Source organism: Blennius ocellaris (genome assembly GCF_963422515.1).
Source record: "Blennius ocellaris genome assembly, contig: SCAFFOLD_278, whole genome shotgun sequence".
Classification (NCBI taxonomy): Eukaryota; Metazoa; Chordata; class Actinopteri; order Blenniiformes; family Blenniidae; genus Blennius; species Blennius ocellaris.
In genome coordinates, this window is record NW_027661918.1 from 1,905 (window position 1) to 20,000 (window position 18,096).

At 49.9% G+C, this 18,096-nt stretch overlaps 2 protein-coding genes across 2 annotated transcripts in view; both read left to right on the plus strand.

Moving 5' to 3' along the window:
- Window positions 1-4,294: 4,294 nt before the first annotated feature.
- snrpb (small nuclear ribonucleoprotein polypeptides B and B1) lies at window positions 4,295-6,857 on the plus strand. The gene is made up of 7 exons (XM_080522054.1): window positions 4,295-4,435; window positions 5,604-5,755; window positions 5,849-5,960; window positions 6,088-6,240; window positions 6,314-6,443; window positions 6,533-6,664; window positions 6,737-6,857. The coding sequence occupies exons 1-7, from the start codon at window positions 4,433-4,435 to the stop codon at window positions 6,775-6,777; spliced, it is 723 nt and encodes a 240-aa protein (XP_080378180.1). The 5' UTR covers window positions 4,295-4,432; the 3' UTR covers window positions 6,778-6,857.
- A 3,166-nt stretch (window positions 6,858-10,023) lies between these two features.
- The window catches only part of ctsa (cathepsin A), a 13,119-nt gene continuing 5,046 nt past the window's right edge, over window positions 10,024-18,096 (plus strand). The window contains exons 1-3 of the mRNA XM_080522052.1: window positions 10,024-10,150; window positions 11,746-11,922; window positions 17,569-17,680. Coding sequence (XP_080378178.1) covers window positions 11,765-11,922; window positions 17,569-17,680 — 270 coding nt within the window. The 5' untranslated portion in view covers window positions 10,024-10,150; window positions 11,746-11,764. The remainder of the gene's footprint in view (window positions 10,151-11,745; window positions 11,923-17,568; window positions 17,681-18,096) is intronic.

Consider the following 18,096-nt stretch of genomic DNA (forward strand, 5'->3'; position numbering starts at 1 on the left):
ACAGACAGCAGACCCCCGAGGACTCGAGGAAGGAGGATCGTCTCCGAGGAGACGGAGCTTCAGATGGAGACTCACCTCCACCTGGATCAGATGATCAATGACATCATCGAAGAGGAGATCCAGCCGTCCAATCAGGAGGGAGGAGTTCATCTTCAGGAGGAGAACATAAGCAAGAGACCATCATCAGTAATCAGATTACAGTTACTTATTGAAGTCACTGTGCGTTACCATGGTAACGTCCTGCAGGATGTTGTAGAAGAAGACGAGTTTCTGTTCTGTGAAGTAGTACTTTATTACTTTAGTATTTTATTACTGAATAATTTTATTACTTTAATACTGAACTACTTTGTCACTGAACCGGGGCGCTCCTTCATCCTCCTTCATCCTCCTTCATCCTCCTCCATCCTCCTCCATCCTCCTGCATCCTCCTACATCCTCCTTCATCCTCCTCCATTCTCCTTCATCCTCCTTCATCCTCCTCCATCCTCCTCCATCCTCCTTCATCCTCCTCCATCCTCCTTCATCCTCCTTCATCCTCCTTCATCCTCCTCCATCCTCCTCCATCCTCCTTCATCCTCATTCATCCTCCTCCATCCTCCTTCATCCTCCTTCATCCTCTTTCATCCCCCTTCATCCTCCTTCATCCTCTTTCATCCTCCTTCATCCTCCTTCATCCTCTTTCATCCTCCTTCATCCTCTTTCATCCTCCTTCATCCTCCTTCATCCTCCTTCATCCTCTTTCATCCTCTTTCATCCTCCTTCATCTTCCTTCATCCTCCTTCATCCTCCTTCATCCTCTTTCATCCTCTTTCATCCTCTTTCATCCTCCTTCATCCTCCTTCATCCTCTTTCATCCTCCTTCATCCTCCTTCATCCTCTTTCATCCTCCTTCATCCTCCTTCATCCTCCAACACACACACACTGCAGGCAGTTGTAGCGTCTCCATGGTAACTTGAAGGTTTGAATCATCCTGGTCCTGCATGTTTTCAATGTTTCCTCACATCAACACAATGTCTCGTTGTCCAGCGTCATGCAGAGCCTCATCATGAGAACCCATGAGAACTCATGAGAACCCTTGAGAACTCATGATAACTCGAGAAATCATGAGAACTCATGAGAACCCTTGAGAACTCATGAGAACCCATGAGAACTCATGATAACTCGAGAAGCCATGACAACTCATGAGAAACCTTGAGAACTCATGATAACTCGAGAAATCATGAGAACCCATGAAAACTCAGGTGTGTCTGAGCAGGAAACATTGAAAACATGCAGGACTGCGACTCTCCAGGACCGGAGTTGCTCACCTCTGGTGTGAATGGTTGAACATCTGGCTGCTCACCGGCTGACGTCACAGGTTGCTGCAGACTGTTGTTGCAGACTGTTGCTGCAGGCTGTTGCTGCAGACTGTTGCTGCAGACTGTTGTTGCAGACTGTTGCTGCAGACTGTTGTTGCAGGCTGTTGCTGCAGACTGTTGCTGCAGACTGTTGTTGCAGGCTGTTGCTGCAGGCTGTTGTTGCAGACTGTTGTTGCAGGCTGTTGCTGCAGACTGTTGTTGCAGACTGTTGTTGCAGACTGTTGCTGCAGACTGTTGTTGCAGGCTGTTGCTGCAGGCTGTTGTTGCAGACTGTTGCTGCAGACTGTTGCTGCAGGCTGTTGTTGCAGACTGTTGCTGCAGACTGTTGTTGCAGACTGTTGCAGACTGCTGCAGACTGTTGCAGACTGCTGCTGGTCCTCAGCTGAAGCAACAGTCTTACAGGAAAACATCAACACTTCATTTCCAAGTTTCACACGTTGCTGAAGATGGAGGGTTGAAGTAACATCCTGCTGAGGATGAGGAGCTGCAGGTGATGAGCTGCAGGGGAGGAGCTGCAGGGGAGGATGTTGCAGGTTAGTTGTTGCAGGTGAGGATGTTGCAGGTTAGTTGTTGCAGGTTAGTTGTTGCAGGTTAGTTGCAGGTGAGGATGTTGCAGGTTAGTTGTTGCAGGTTAGTTGCAGGTGAGGATGTTGCAGGTTAGTTGCAGGTGAGGATGTTGCAGGTTAGTTGCAGGTGAGGATGTTGCAGGTTAGTTGTTGCAGGTTAGTTGCAGGTGAGGATGTTGCAGGTTAGTTGTTGCAGGTTAGTTGCAGGTGAGGATGTTGCAGGTTAGTTGTTGCAGGTTAGTTGCAGGTGAGGATGTTGCAGGTTAGTTGCAGGTGAGGATGTTGCAGGTTAGTTGTTGCAGGTTAGTTGCAGGTGAGGATGTTGCAGGTTAGTTGCAGGTGAGGATGTTGCAGGTTAGTTGTTGCAGGTTAGTTGTTGCAGGTTAGTTGCAGGTGAGGATGTTGCAGGTTAGTTGTTGCAGGTTAGTTGTTGCAGGTTAGTTGCAGGTGAGGATATTGCAGGTTAGTTGTTGCAGGTGAATTGCTGACAGTGAAAGTGTTGCTAGTTAGCTGCTGTAATCTCTGTGCAGGAAGCAACATGGTTGCCCTCGGTGAGTTGCGTGACGCGGCGTCCTCTGCAGCGGCCCGTTGCCGTGGTGTCGCTGCGGTGTTGGACCGTCGTCCTGTTCCGGTGCTCAAGGGCTCAGAGGCTGCAGCTGCTTTGTCCGCTGGTTGTGTGTCTCTGAACGGTCCTGGTGACTCACCGTCTCTCCTCCGTCTCTCCTCCGTCTCTCCTCCGTCTCTCCTCCGTCTCACTGTAGCGCGCACCCAGCGGCTGCGGGAGCACGGTTTCCATGGCAACCGCCCCAGAGGGACGACGGGAAATGTTGAGCTGACGTTCAACAACCTGATTAAATACATACACGGATGGATGATGGATGATGGATGGATGGTGGATGATAGATGGATGATTATGGATGGATGGATGGTGGATGATTTATGGATGATGGATGGATGGTGGATGATGGATGGGGGATGGATGGATGGTGGATGATAGATGGATGGATGGATGAATGGAGGATGGATGGATGGGGGATGGATGGATGGTGGATGATAGATGGATGGATGGGGGATGGATGGATGGATGAATGGAGGATGGATGGATGGGGGATGGATGGATGGTGGATGATAGATGGATGGATGGGGGATGGATGGATGGTGGATGATAGATGGATGATTATGGATGGATGGATGGTGGATGATTTATGGATGATGGATGGATGGTGGATGATGGATGGGGGATGGATGGATGGTGGATGATAGATGGATGGATGGATGCATGGAGGATGGATGGATGGTGGATAGATGGATGGGGGATGGATGGATGGTGGATGATAGATGGATGGATGGGGGATGGATGGATGGATGAATGGAGGATGGATGGATGGTGGATGATTGATGGATGGATGATTATGGATGGATGGATAAATGGATTGATGATGGATCAAATATGGATGATGGATGGATTATAGATGGATGGATGGATGATAGATGGATGGTGGATGATGGATGGATGAATGATGGATGGAAGATTATGGATGGATGGATGATGGATAAATGGATTGATGATGGATCAAAGATGGATGATGGATGGATGGATTACAGATTGATGGATGATAGATTGATGATGGATGGATTATGGATGGATGGATGACGGATCAAAGATGGATGATGGATGGATCAAAGGAATTAGTGATAAAAAGCTGAGACATATTTAAAAGAACAAAAAGTCTGGGGTGTTTGGCGGCTTTATTGATGAGAAAAATTTCAGTCTTATTGAGATTCAGTTCAGAACCAGGATCAGGATCTGGAGAGATTCAGTTCAGAACCAGGATCAGGATCTGGAGGACCAGGGGAGGGACGTCTCTGGACCGGACAGGAATCAGACGAGGTCAGCAGATAACGATAACGACTGTTTGTGTTCAGGTTTTCTTTTCACGTGTCATCAAAATTATTAATAAATATTTTTATGCACATGTAGAAAATCCATCCATCCATCCATCCATCCATCCATCCATCCATCCATTCACTCATTCATTCATCACTGCTACAGACACGACCAAGACAATGTAGTTCATTAAACTAAGCTGCGTCTTTTCCCATCAGAACATCTGCAGGACGTGTTTCCAGGTGTTTTATCGGCTTTTGAAGAAACAAAGATTCTCAGCAACTTCCTGAGTCGAGGTTCATGTTTGGTTCGTCTCACATTGGACTGAAAGACAATGTTTCCTTCATCAAACTCACTTTTTTGTTTTTAATCGAACAGTAAAATATCGAACTAGCTTGTAGAAAGTGTCATTAGAGCTTTAGACCGACGAGCCGGAACCAATGTTGCCTGTGTGTCGTTTCAGAAGGACCTCTTGGCTGTGACTCCGTGACGTCACGCGCTCCTGATAAAGGCACGGCGGTCTTCGGTTCGAGGCTCAGCGATTGAATCCGTCTGCTGCGGAACGAACGGAACCGGCGGGACCAGCGGACCGGGAGCGGGACTGAATCTACGCCGCAGACATGGTGAGTGTTTCCCCGGAGAACCGCCGCGGTTCTAACCCGAACCCTCCACTCTCCCGCCTCCCGGAGCCGCTCCATCATGGCGGCTTCCGCGTGCGTCCGCCGGACGTCGGTGGAGCTGAGCGGTTTTAGCCGAACCGCACCTGTGACCCGAACCGCACCTGTGACCCGAACCCCACCTGTGACCCGAGCCCCACCTGTGACCCGAACCGCGTGCGTCTCGGCGAGCGATACGCGGAGGCTGTGCGTCTCGGCGAGTGATACGCGGAGGCTGTGCGTCGCGGCGAGTGATACGCGGAGGCTGTGCGTCTCGGCGAGCGATACGCGGAGGCTGTGCGTCGCGGCGAGCGATACGCGGAGGCTGTGCGTCGCGGCGAGCGATACGCGGTGTCGTGGACGGAACCAGAACTTGTCGCTGTGTGCGGTTCACTCGGACAGTTTCAAGATAAAGTCTTTAGCTGCACCATCATCTGCCTCATATGTGGACTTTGTCAACATGGCGGAGAGCAACAATCGTCTTGTGTGCTGCGCGTGGCGTCGACGCAGAGGCGGTGTGGAGGATAAAGACTCAACGCAGACACGGTGAAGGGATCCACCATCACCGCCATATTGGTTGGGTCTCTTGACGTTGTGGAACCAGCGTCGCCGCCATATTGGTTGGGTCTATTGACGCTGTGGAACCAGAGAGAACTGCTGAGACTTTCTTTTGAACAAATGGTGTAATGAACATATTATCAAGTAAACCAGAGGTCTCTGGTCCTGCAGGGCCCCTGTACTGCATGTTTTAGTCTGTCCCTGCTCCAGCAGACCTGAATCTAATGATGTCATCACCAGGGTTGTGAAAAAGCCCAATAAGGTGCAAGCAGGTGTTGGAACTGGGAGGAGCTAAACCTGCAGGACCCTGACGTAAACTATTAATATAATGACATATTAACCTTTAGTTTTTATCGCCGACTCTGAATTAAGAGGGTTAGCTGAAAAGGTTGGGACGAGGTTATACACAGGTCCAGATTTATATTTATTATATACAGTGAAATACAACCTGAACGCACAGTGAGTATCTTGACCCACAGTGGAACCTGAGCTAGAGAACCTGGGGGGGGGGTTCACTGTGATCCTCAAATCGGGGGAAGTGGTCGTGGCGGTGACGGCTGTCTCTGATTGGCTGCAGACGGTGGGGAAGAGCAGCAAGATGCTGCAGCACATCGACTTCAGGATGAGGTGCATCCTGCAGGACGGCAGGATCTTCATCGGGACCTTCAAGGCCTTCGACAAGCACATGAACCTCATCCTGTGTGACTGCGACGAGTTCCGCAAGATCAAGTACGTGCTGCACCTTCCCATCATGCTTTGCTGCACCTTCCCATCATGCTGTGCTCACACACTGGACTCACATGTGACGGATGTTCTCTGCAGGCCCAAGAACTCCAAGCAGCCTGAGCGTGAGGAGAAGAGGGTTCTGGGTCTGGTTCTGCTGCGGGGGGAGAACCTGGTGTCCATGACGGTGGAGGGGCCCCCCCCGAAAGACGTGAGTTGTTCTGCAGGCTGCGTTGCTCAGAGGTGCAGTCCTGCTTGATCTCCTCCTGTTACTGAGAGGAGGAGCTCGGTGGGGGTCCTGCTGGGTGGGACTGGGTGTAACTGGCTCTGTGTTGCAGACGGGGATCGCCCGGGTGCCGCTGGCGGGCGTGGCTGGAGGTCCGGGTGTCGGCCGAGCAGCAGGTCGTGGCGTTCCAGCTGGAGCCCCGATGCCTCAGGCTCCTGCTGGACTGGCTGGACCCGTCAGGGGGGTGGGGGGGCCTTCACAGCAGGTAGGGGGTGCGTGTGCGTGTGCGTGTGCGTGTGTGTGTATGTGTGTGTCTCATGGTGTGTGTGTGTCGGCAGGTGATGACCCCACAGGGCAGAGGGACGGTTGCCGCGGCAGCAGCGGGGGCGAGTATCGCCGGTGCACCGACACAGTACCCGCCTGGCCGAGGAGCCCCGCCCCCGATGGGCAGAGGAGCTCCGCCTCCAGGTGAGATGAGCTGTTGCCGTGGTAACCACTTCTAAAACTGTTGGACTGTAGGTGTGATGTATCTGCCCCCCCCCCCCTCCACCTTGCAGGTATGATGGGCCCGCCTCCAGGTATGCGCCCCCCCATGGGCCCCCCGATGGGAATGCCCCCGGGCCCGGGGCGAGGCGCGCCCATGGGGATGCCGCCGCCCGGCATGAGGCCGCCGCCTCCTGGAATGAGAGGTAGGTGTGACGGGGGGGTGATGCTCTGTGGTGAGCCAATCAGATCACAGCACTGCTCTGTTCCCTTCTCAGGACCGCCCCCTCCCGGGATGAGACCCCCCCCCCGGCCCTGAACCACACCTCCTGTCTTGCCCGCCGTTTAGATCGTCCACCGTCTGTGGTTTTTGTTTTTTTAATAAACTTTTCAATTGTTCTCAACTTTCTGTCCTTCGTCTCAATTCAGCTGGTTAACCTGCACTGCACCACGGGGGACTAGTTAACCTACACTGCATCAAGGGGGACTAGTTAACCTGCACTGCATCATGGGGGACTAGTTAACCTGCACTGCACCACGGGGGACTAGTTAACCTACACTGCACCACGGGGGACTAGTTAACCTACACTGCATCAAGGGGGACTAGTTAACCTGCACTGCATCATGGGGGACTAGTTAACCTGCACTGCACCACGGGGGACTAGTTAACCTACACTGCATCAAGGGGGACTAGTTAACCTGCACTGCACCACGGGGGACTAGTTAACCTGCACTGCATCATGGGGGACTAGTTAACCTGCACTGCATCATGGGGGACTAGTTAACCTGCACTGCACCACGGGGGACTAGTTAACCTGCACTGCATCATGGGGGACTAGTTAACCTGCACTGCACCACGGGGGACTAGTTAACCTGCACTGCATCATGGGGGACTAGTTAACCTGCACTGCACCACGGGGGACTAGTTAACCTACACTGCATCATGGGGGACTAGTTAACCTGCACTGCACCACGGGGGAGTAGTTAACCTGCACTGCACCACGGGGGACTAGTTAACCTGCACTGCACCACGGAGGACTAGTAACCTGCACTGCACCACGGGGGACTAGTAACCTACACTGCATCATGGGGGACTAGTTAACCTGCACTGCACCACGGGGGACTAGTTATCCTACACTGCATCATGGGGGACTAGTTAACATGCACTTCATCATGGGGGACTAGTTATCCTGCACTGCACCACGGGGGACTAGTAACCTGCACTGCACCACGGGGGACTAGTTAACCTGCACTGCATCATGGGGGACTAGTTAACCTGCACTGCACCACGGGGGACTAGTTAACCTACACTGCATCATGGGGGACTAGTTAACCTGCACTGCACCACGGGGGAGTAGTTAACCTGCACTGCACCACGGGGGACTAGTTAACCTGCACTGCACCACGGAGGACTAGTAACCTGCACTGCACCACGGGGGACTAGTAACCTACACTGCATCATGGGGGACTAGTTAACCTGCACTGCACCACGGGGGACTAGTTATCCTACACTGCATCATGGGGGACTAGTTAACATGCACTTCATCATGGGGGACTAGTTATCCTGCACTGCACCACGGGGGACTAGTAACCTGCACTGCACCACGGGGGACTAGTAACCTGCACTGCATCATGGGGGACTAGTTGACCTGCACTGCACCACGGGGGACTAGTTGACCTGCACTGCATCATGGGGGACTAGTTGACCTGCACTGCACCACGGGGGACTAGTTAACCTGCACTGCATCATGGGGGACTAGTTGACCTGCACTGCACCACGGGGGACTAGTAACCTGCACTGCATCATGGGGGACTAGTTGACCTGCACTGCACCACGGGGGACTAGTTGACCTGCACTGCATCATGGGGGACTAGTTGACCTGCACTGCATCACGGGGCACTAGTTGACCTGCACTGCATCACGGGGGACTAGTTGACCTGCACTGCATCACGGGGCACTAGTTGACCTGCACTGCATCACGGGGGACTACACTACACTGCATTACACTACATTACACTCCACTACATTACATTACACTGCATTACACTACATTACACTGTATTACACTACACTACCTTGCATTACACTGCACTGCATTACATTACACTACATTGCATTACACTGCATTACCTTACACTCCACTGTGTTACATTACACTGCATTACACTACACTGCATTACACTACACTACCTTGCATTGCACTACACTGCATTACATTACACTGCATTACATTACACTGCAATACATTACACTACACTACCTTGCATTGCACTACACTGCATTACATTACACTGCATTACATTACACTACATTACACTACACTACATTACACTGCATTACACTACATAACACTACACTGCATTACACTACATTACATTGCACTACATTACACTACACTACATTACATTCAGACGCCTCCCCAGGGAGGTGTTCCGGGCATGTCTCTCTGGTAGGAGGTCTCGGGACAGACCTAGGACACCTGGAGGGACTATGTCTCTATGGCCTGGGAACACCTTGGGGTTCCACCAGAAGAGCTGGAGGAAGAGTCTGGGGGAGGGAAGTCTGGGAAACTGCTAGACTGCTGCCTCCACCACCCGGCCTGGATCAGCGGCAGACAATGGATGGATGGATGGATTACACTGCATTACACTGCATTACATTGCATTACACTACACTACATTACATTACATTACACTACATTACATTACACTGCATTACACTACACTGCATTACACTACATTACATTACACTGCATTACACTACACTGCATTACACTACACTGCATTACACTACACTACACTGCATTACACTACATTACACTGCATTACACTACATTACACTACATTACACTGCATTACACTACACTGCATTACACTACACTGCATTGCACTGCATTACACTAAATTACATTACACTGCATTACACTACATTACACTGCATTACATTACACTACATTACACTACATTACACTGCATTGCACTACACTGCACTACATTACACTGCATTACACTACATTACACTGCATTACACTACACTACATTACACTGCATTACACTACACTACATTATACGACATTACATTACACTGCATTACACTGCATTACACTACATTACATTACACTGCATTACACTGCATTACACTACATTACATTACACTGCATTACACTACACTACACTACATTACACTGCATTACACTACATTACACTGCACTACACTACATTACACTGCATTACACTACATTACATTACACTACACTACATTACACTGCACTACATTAGAGAGAGAGAGAGAGAGAGAGAGAGCTTATTTTGAAGCAACAGTCAGTCGGTCATTGCGGAAATCGCAATTATTCGGGTTTTGTGACGTCATTCGACAGTTTGAAGACTTTTGCTCTTTATAAAAGTTGAACAGCTTGAGTCACCGTGAACAACTGAACATGCGCGCTCTCGCGGCAGGCCGTTCAGATTCTGCGCGCTCCCGCGTCAGGCAGTTTCTGGCAGCGGGGCTGATTTTGGCGCTGCACCAGAGTAGAAAACTGAATCACGTGACGCAGAGTCACGTGACGGGCTCCTGTCAAGTGACCCGCTGAGTTCCTGTTTCGGTGCAGCTCTTTGCGTGCGGACCGAGACACCAGGACCAGGACCAGGACCAGAACCAGGACCAGGACCAGGACCAGGACCCGCGGGACCAGGTGAGCTGGTGGACCTGTGCCGGACCGGCCGGGTGGTTCCGGGTCAGACGGTTCCGAGCTCCGACCGACACTCGGATAGTCAAAGTAGATCCGGTTTTCTTCAGTCCGTGTCTCTTGTTTGTGTTTGTTTATTTAACCTGAGCGACAATAACAAACCGGGTCACGCGCTGCAGGTTGTGTGTGATGTGCGCATGTCAGATAAAAACTGAACTTGTAAAGGATGGAAGCGCTCCTGATGCCGTCCAGATGTGCTCCCTGCACCGCCCCCTGCTGGCTGAACGTGCTGCGTTCACTGACCCTCTGTTCTTTTCGAACTTCGTGGAAACGTGGGTCACGTGACTGCTGCAGCTCACTTAAGGCTGTTTTTTGTTTAGGTTTTGTGTTTGAGACAAAAAACAGGCAGTACAGCAGAACAGTACTCTATAACAACCGCCAGGGGGCGATACATTCATGAGACAAAACTTTATGACAGTATTACATCACACAAAAACATTAAAACGAGCACATAAAACAAAAGTGTTAAGATGTTTCATATTCTTTGATTGTTTGACAGTTTTCATATTTTACTTGCCTCATTTACAAACAGAGAAACGTGGTTGATTAGTCTATGGACATTTGTGAATTTGGCTAAAAGTATCATAAGGTTAATGATGTAGAACAGTTTTTTTCTAACAGAAGGAAAGTCAATGAAGCCAAACGATCCATGTTGAAGGAAAAGGCAGAAGGTTCTATACAGGAACATTCTCCCCAGAACCTGTTTGAGAAGAACCAGACCGGAACAGATGAAACACAGGTTCTTTACAGAGAGAGCAACTTCAACGTAAGGCTGGTTCTAGGTATGGCGCTCCGGCACAAGCCGCTAGTCAAGGCCAAACCACAGCTATTTTAACTACTTGGTGACTAAAAACATATAATGAAAACAAAACAGCAAAGCAGCCGAGACACAAGGAAAAGGTGAGGAGAGCTTAACGGGAACAGAAGACGTACACGGCGAGCACATGGCCATAGATAGCCTGCAAGCTAGCTCTCTACCACTGAGCCACCATCGCCACTTCCTGTGTGCTCCCAGGTCCCCTTGACATCACTTCCTGTGTGATCGCTGGTCTCCTTGACATCACTTCCTGTGTGATCGCTGGTCTCCTTGACATCACTTCCTGTGTGATCGCTGGTCTCCTTGACATCACTTCCTGTGTGCGCCCAGGTCTCCATGACATCACTTCCTGTGTGCGCCCAGGTCTCCTTGTCATCACTTCCTGTGTGCTGTCAGGTCTCCTTGACATCACTTCCTGTGTGATCGCTGGTCTCCTTGACATCACTTCCTATGTGCTGTCAGGTCTCCATGACATCACTTCCTGTGTGCGCCCAGGTCTCCTTGACATCACTTCCTGTGTGCTGTCAGGTCTCCATGACATCACTTCCTGTGTGCGCTCAGGTCTCCTTGACATCACTTCCTGTGTGTTGTCAGGTCTCCATGACATCACTTCCTGTGTGCTCGCTGGTCTCCTTGACATCACTTCCTGTGTGCTGGCAGCTGTCCATGACATCACTTCCTGTGTGCGCCCAGGTCTCCTTGACATCACTTCCTGTGCTCCCAGGTGTCAGTGCCAGTGGACGATGCTGTGGTGTTTCCTGTTGTTGAACGTCCTCGGCGGCGGCGACGCCGCGGCGCCGGACGACGAGGTCAAATTCCTGCCTGGTCTGACGAAACAACCGAGTTTCAAGCAGTACTCTGGATACCTGAACCTCCCTGACGGCAAACACCTGCACTACTGGTTAGTACTTCAACCACTGGTTAGTACTTCAACTACTGACTAGTACTTCAACCACTGGTTAATACTTCAACTACTGACTAGTACTTCAACCACTGGTTAGTACGTCAACTACTGGCTAGTACTTCAACTACTGACTAGTACTTCAACCACTGGTTAGTACTTCAACTACTGGCTAGTACTTCAACTACTGGCTAGTACTTCAACTACTGACTAGTACTTCAACCACTGGTTAGTACGTCAACTACTGGCTAGTACTTCAACTACTGACTAGTACTTCAACCACTGGTTAGTACTTCAACTACTGGCTAGTACTTCAACTACTGACTAGTACTTCAACCACTGGTTAGTACTTCAACCACTGGTTAATACTTCAACTACTGACTAGTACTTCAACCACTGGTTAGTACTTCAACCACTGGTTAGTGCTTCAACTACTGGCTAGTACTTCAACTACTGACTAGTACTTCAACCACTGGTTAGTACTTCAACCACTGGTTAGTACGTCAACTACTGGCTAGTACTTCAACTACTGACTAGTACTTCAACCACTGGTTAGTCCTTCAACCACTGGTTAGTACTTCAACTACTGGCTAGTACTTCAACTAGTGACTAGTACTTCAACCACTGGTTAGTACTTCAACTACTGGCTAGTACTTCAACCACTGGTTAGTACTTCAACCACTGGTTAGTACTTCAACTACTGACTGGTACTTCAACCACTGGTTAGTACTTCAACTACTGGCTAGTACTTCAACTACTGACTAGCACTTCAACCACTGGTTAATACTTCAACTACTGGCTAGTACTTCAACTACTGGTTAGTACTTCAACCACTGGCTAGTACTTCAACCACTAGTTAATACTTCAACTACTGGATAATACTTCAACCACTGGCTAGTACTTCAACCACTGGTTAGTACTTCAACTACTGGTTAGTACTTCAACCACTGGATAGTACTTCAACTACTGGATAGTACTTCAACCACTGGTTAGTACTTCAACTACTGGATAGTACTTCAACCACTGGTTAATACTTCAACTACTGGATAGTACTTCAACCACTGGTTAGTACTTCAACTACTGGATAGTACTTCAACCACTGGTTAGTACTTCAACTACTGGTTAGTACCTGAACCCAAACGGAGATCGCTGTGAGTGCCGGAGACACGGTGATGTCCACACGTCTCTATGAACTCGTCTCTATGAACTCGTCTCTGTGAACTCGTCTCTATGAACTCGTCTCTGTGAACTCGTCTCTATGAACACGTCTCTATGAACTCGTCTCTGTGAACTCGTCTCTGTGAACTCGTCTCTATGTACACGTCTCTGTGAACTCGTCTCTATGTACACGTCTCTGTGAACTCGTCTCTGTGAACACGTCTCTATGAACACGTCTCTGTGAACACGTCTCTATGAACTCGTCTCTGTGAACTCGTCTCTGTGAACACGTCTCTATGAACTCGTCTCTATGAACTCGTCTCTATGTACACGTCTCTGTGAACTCGTCTCTGTGAACTCGTCTCTGTGAACTCGTCTCTATGAACACGTCTCTGTGAACACGTCTCTATGAACTCGTCTCTGTGAACTCGTCTCTGTGAACACGTCTCTATGAACTCGTCTCTATGAACTCGTCTCTATGTACACGTCTCTGTGAACTCGTCTCTATGAACTCGTCTCTGTGAACATGTCTCTGTGAACTCGTCTCTATGAACTCGTCTCTGTGAACTCGTCTCTATGAACTCGTCTCTGTGAACACGTCTCTATGAACTCGTCTCTGTGAACTCGTCTCTATGAACATGTCTCTATGAACACGTCTCTATGAACTCGTCTCTGTGAACTCGTCTCTGTGAACTCGTCTCTGTGAACTCGTCTCTGTGAACTCGTCTCTGTGAACTCGTCTCTGTGAACTCGTCTCTGTGAACTCGTCTCTGTGAACTCGTCTCTATGAACACGTCTCAGTGAACTCGTCTCTGTGAACTCGTCTCTGTGAACTCGTCTCTGTGAACTCGTCTCTATGAACTCGTCTCTATGAACACGTCTCTATGAACTCGTCTCTGTGAACTCGTCTCTGTGAACTCGTCTCTGTGAACTCGTCTCTGTGAACTCGTCTCTGTGAACTCGTCTCTATGAACTCGTCTCTATGAACACGTCTCAATGAACTCGTCTCTATGAACTCGTCTCTGTGAACTCGTCTCTGTGAACTCGTCTCTACGAACTCGTCTCTACGAACTCGTCTCTGTGAACTCGTCTCTATGAACACGTCTCTATGAACACGTCTCTATGAACACGTCTCAATGAACTCGTCTCTGTGAACTCGTCTCTGTGAACTCGTCTCTGTGAACTCGTCTCTATGAACTCGTCTCTGTGAACTCGTCTCTATGAACTCGTCTCTGTGAACTCGTCTCTGTGAACTCGTCTCTATGAACTCGTCTCTGTGAACTCGTCTCTGTGAACTCGTCTCTATGAACTCGTCTCTATGAACACGTCTCTGTGAACTCGTCTCTGTGAACACGTCTCTATGAACACGTCTCTATGAACATGTCTCTGTGAACTCGTCTCTATGAACTCGGTTCTATGAACTCGTCTCTATGAACACGTCTCTATGAACTCGTCTCTATGAACTCGTCTCTATGAACACGTCTCTATGAACTCGTCTCTATGAACACGTCTCTGTGAACTTGTCTCTGTGAACTCGTCTCTATGAACACGTCTCGATGAACACGTCTCTGTGAACTCGTCTCTATGAACACGTCTCTATGAACACGTCTCTGTGAACTCGTCTCTATGAACTCGTCTCTATGAACACGTTTCTGTGAATTCGTCTCTGTGAACTCGTCTCTATGAACACGTTTCTGTGAATTCGTCTCTGTGAACTCGTCTCTGTGAACTCGTCTCTATGAACACGTTTCTGTGAATTCGTCTCTATGTACACGTCTCTGTGAACTCGTCTCTGTGAACATGTCTCTGTGAACTCGTCTCTATGAACTCGTCTCTATGAACTCGTCTCTATGAACACGTCTCTATGAACACGTCTCTGTGAACACGTCTCTGTGAACTCGTCTCTATGAACTCGTCTCTATGAACACGTCTCTGTGAACTCGTCTCTATGAACTCGTCTCTATGAACACGTCTCTGTGAACTCGTCTCTATGAACTCGTCTCTGTGAACTCGTCTCTATGAACACGTCTCTATGAACACGTCTCTGTGAACTCGTCTCTATGAACACGTCTCTGTGAACTCGTCTCTGTGAACTCGTCTCTGTGAACTCGTCTCTATGAACACGTCTCTATGAACACGTCTCTATGAACACGTCTCTGTGAACTCGTCTCTGTGAACTCGTCTCTATGAACACGTCTCTATGAACACGTCTCTGTGAACTCGTCTCTATGAACTCGTCTCTATGAACATGTCTCTGTGAACTCGTCTCTATGAACTCGGTTCTATGAACACGTCTCTGTGAACTCGGTTCTATGAACACGTCTCTATGAACTCGTCTCTATGAACTCGGTTCTATGAACTCGGCTCAACACGAGCTTTCAGGACATGTAGTACACGTTCCAGGCCTGTAGGGGTGCTATGATTCACCAAACACACCAAAATAGAACTTTGGAACCTCTATATAATTCTAGTTCTATAGGTCTATGACCCTGCTCCTCCTGCTGCTAGCGTCAGTAGCTTCTAGTTCTATAGGTCTATGGCCCTGCTCCTCCTGCTGCTAGCATCAGTAGCTTCTAGTTCTATAGGTCTATGGCCCTGCTCCTCCTGCTGCTAGCATCAGTAGCTTCTAGTTCTATAGGTCTATGGCCCTGCTCCTCCTGCTGCTAGCATCAGTAGCTTCTAGTTCTATAGGTCTATGGCCCTGCTCCTCCTGCTGCTAGCGTCAATAGCTTCTAGTTCTATAGGTCTATGGCCCTGCTCCTCCTGCTGCTAGCGTCAGTAGCTTCTAGTTCTATAGGTCTATGACCCTGCTCCTCCTGCTGCTAGCGTCAGTAGCTTCTAGTTCTATAGGTCTATGGCCCTGCTCCTCCTGCTGCTAGCATCAGTAGCTTCTAGTTCTATAGGTCTATGGCCCTGCTCCTCCTGCTGCTAGCATCAGTAGCTTCTAGTTCTATAGGTCTATGGCCCTGCTCCTCCTGCTGCTAGCATCAGTAGCTTCTAGTTCTATAGGTCTATGGCCCTGCTCCTCCTGCTGCTAGCGTCAATAGCTTCTAGTTCTATAGGTCTATGGCCCTGCTCCTCCTGCTGCTAGCGTCAGTAGCTTCTAGTTCTATAGGTCTATGGTCCCACTCCTCCTGCTGCTAGCATCAGTAGCTTCTAGTTCTATAAGTCTATGGCCCCGCTCCTCCTGCTGCTACCGTCAGTAGCTTCTAGTTCTATAGGTCTATGGCCCTGCTCCTCCTGCTGCTAGCATCAGTAGCTTCTAGTTCTATAGGTCTATGGCCCTGCTCCTCCTGCTGCTAGCATCAGTAGCTTCTAGTTCTATAGGTCTATGGCCCTGCTCCTCCTGCTGCTAGCGTCAGTAGCTTCTAGTTCTATAGGTCTATGGCCCTCCTCCTGCTGCTAGCGTCAGTAGCTTCTAGTTCTATAGGTCTATGGCCCCGCTCCTACTGCTGCTAGCGTCAGTAGCTTCTAGTTCTATAGGTCTATGGCCCTGCTCCTCCTGCTGCTAGCGTCAGTAGCTTCTAGTTCTATAGGTCTATGGCCCTCCTCCTGCTGCTAGCGTCAGTAGCTTCTAGTTCTATAGGTCTATGGCCCCGCTCCTACTGCTGCTAGCGTCAGTAGCTTCTAGTTCTATAGGTCTATGGCCCCGCTCCTCCTGCTGCTAGCATCAGTAGCTTCTAGTTCTATAGGTCTATGGCCCTACTCCTCCTGCTGCTAGCGTCAGTAGCTTCTAGTTCTATAGGTCTATGGCCCCGCTCCTCCTGCTGCTAGCATCAGTAGCTTCTAGTTCTATAGGTCTATGGCCCTGCTCCTCCTGCTGCTAGCGTCAGTAGCTTCTAGTTCTATAGGTCTATGGCCCTCTTCCTGCTGCTAGCATCAGTAGCTTCTAGTTCTATAGGTCTATGGCCCTCCTCCTGCTGCTAGCGTCAGTAGCTTCTAGTTCTATAGGTCTATGGCCCCGCTCCTACTGCTGCTAGCGTCAGTAGCTTCTAGTTCTATAGGTCTATGGCCCTCCTCCTGCTGCTAGCGTCAGTAGCTTCTAGTTCTATAGGTCTATGGCCCTCCTCCTGCTGCTAGCGTCAGTAGCTTCTGCAGCTCCACCGGAGCTTGTAGTCCCTGGTTGTTGTGGTTCTTTGATGACATCACAGGCAGTGGGGGGGGGCCACACTCCGGAGGAGCCGGGGTTTTAGAATCCCCCCCCACTCCGGGACCCGTGTTCATAAAAAACGGTTTTCATGCTAAAACTGCCTCATGTGGACGACAGACCTGAAATATCTGGTTTAGGTGAACCAGGTTCCTGGTGTGGACGACCCCTCAGTGACTCAGTGACTCGATGACCCTCAGTGACTCAGTGACTCGATGACCCTCAGTGACTCAGTGACTCGATGACCCTCAGTGACTCAGTGACTCGATGACCCTCAGTGACTCGATGACCCTCAGTGACTCGGTCACACTGAGGTTGAGTTCTTCTTCGGTGGTGTTCAGGTTCGTGGAGTCGCAGAACGACCCGGCTGCAGACCCGTTGGTTCTCTGGCTGAACGGCGGCCCCGGATGCAGCTCATTGGACGGACTGCTGACGGAGCACGGCCCCTTCCTGGTGGGTCACCCTACACCTCCACCCTCACCCTCACCTGACCCTGAGGTTACTCCTCCACCCTCACCTGACCCTGATGTTACTCCTCCACCCTCACCTGACCCTGATGTTACTCCTCCACCCTCACATGACCCTGATGTTACTCCTCCACCCTCACATGACCCTGAGGTTACTCCTCCACCCTCACATCACCCCTGATGTTACACCTCCACCCTCACCTCACCCTACACCTCCACCCTCACATGACCCTGACGTTACTCCACCACCTTCACATGACCCTGAGGTTACTCCTCCACCCTCACATGACCCTGAGGTTACTCCTCCACCCTCACATCACCCCTGATGTTACACCTCCACCCTCACCTCACCCTACACCTCCACCCTCACCTGACCCTGATGTTACTCCACCACCCTCACAT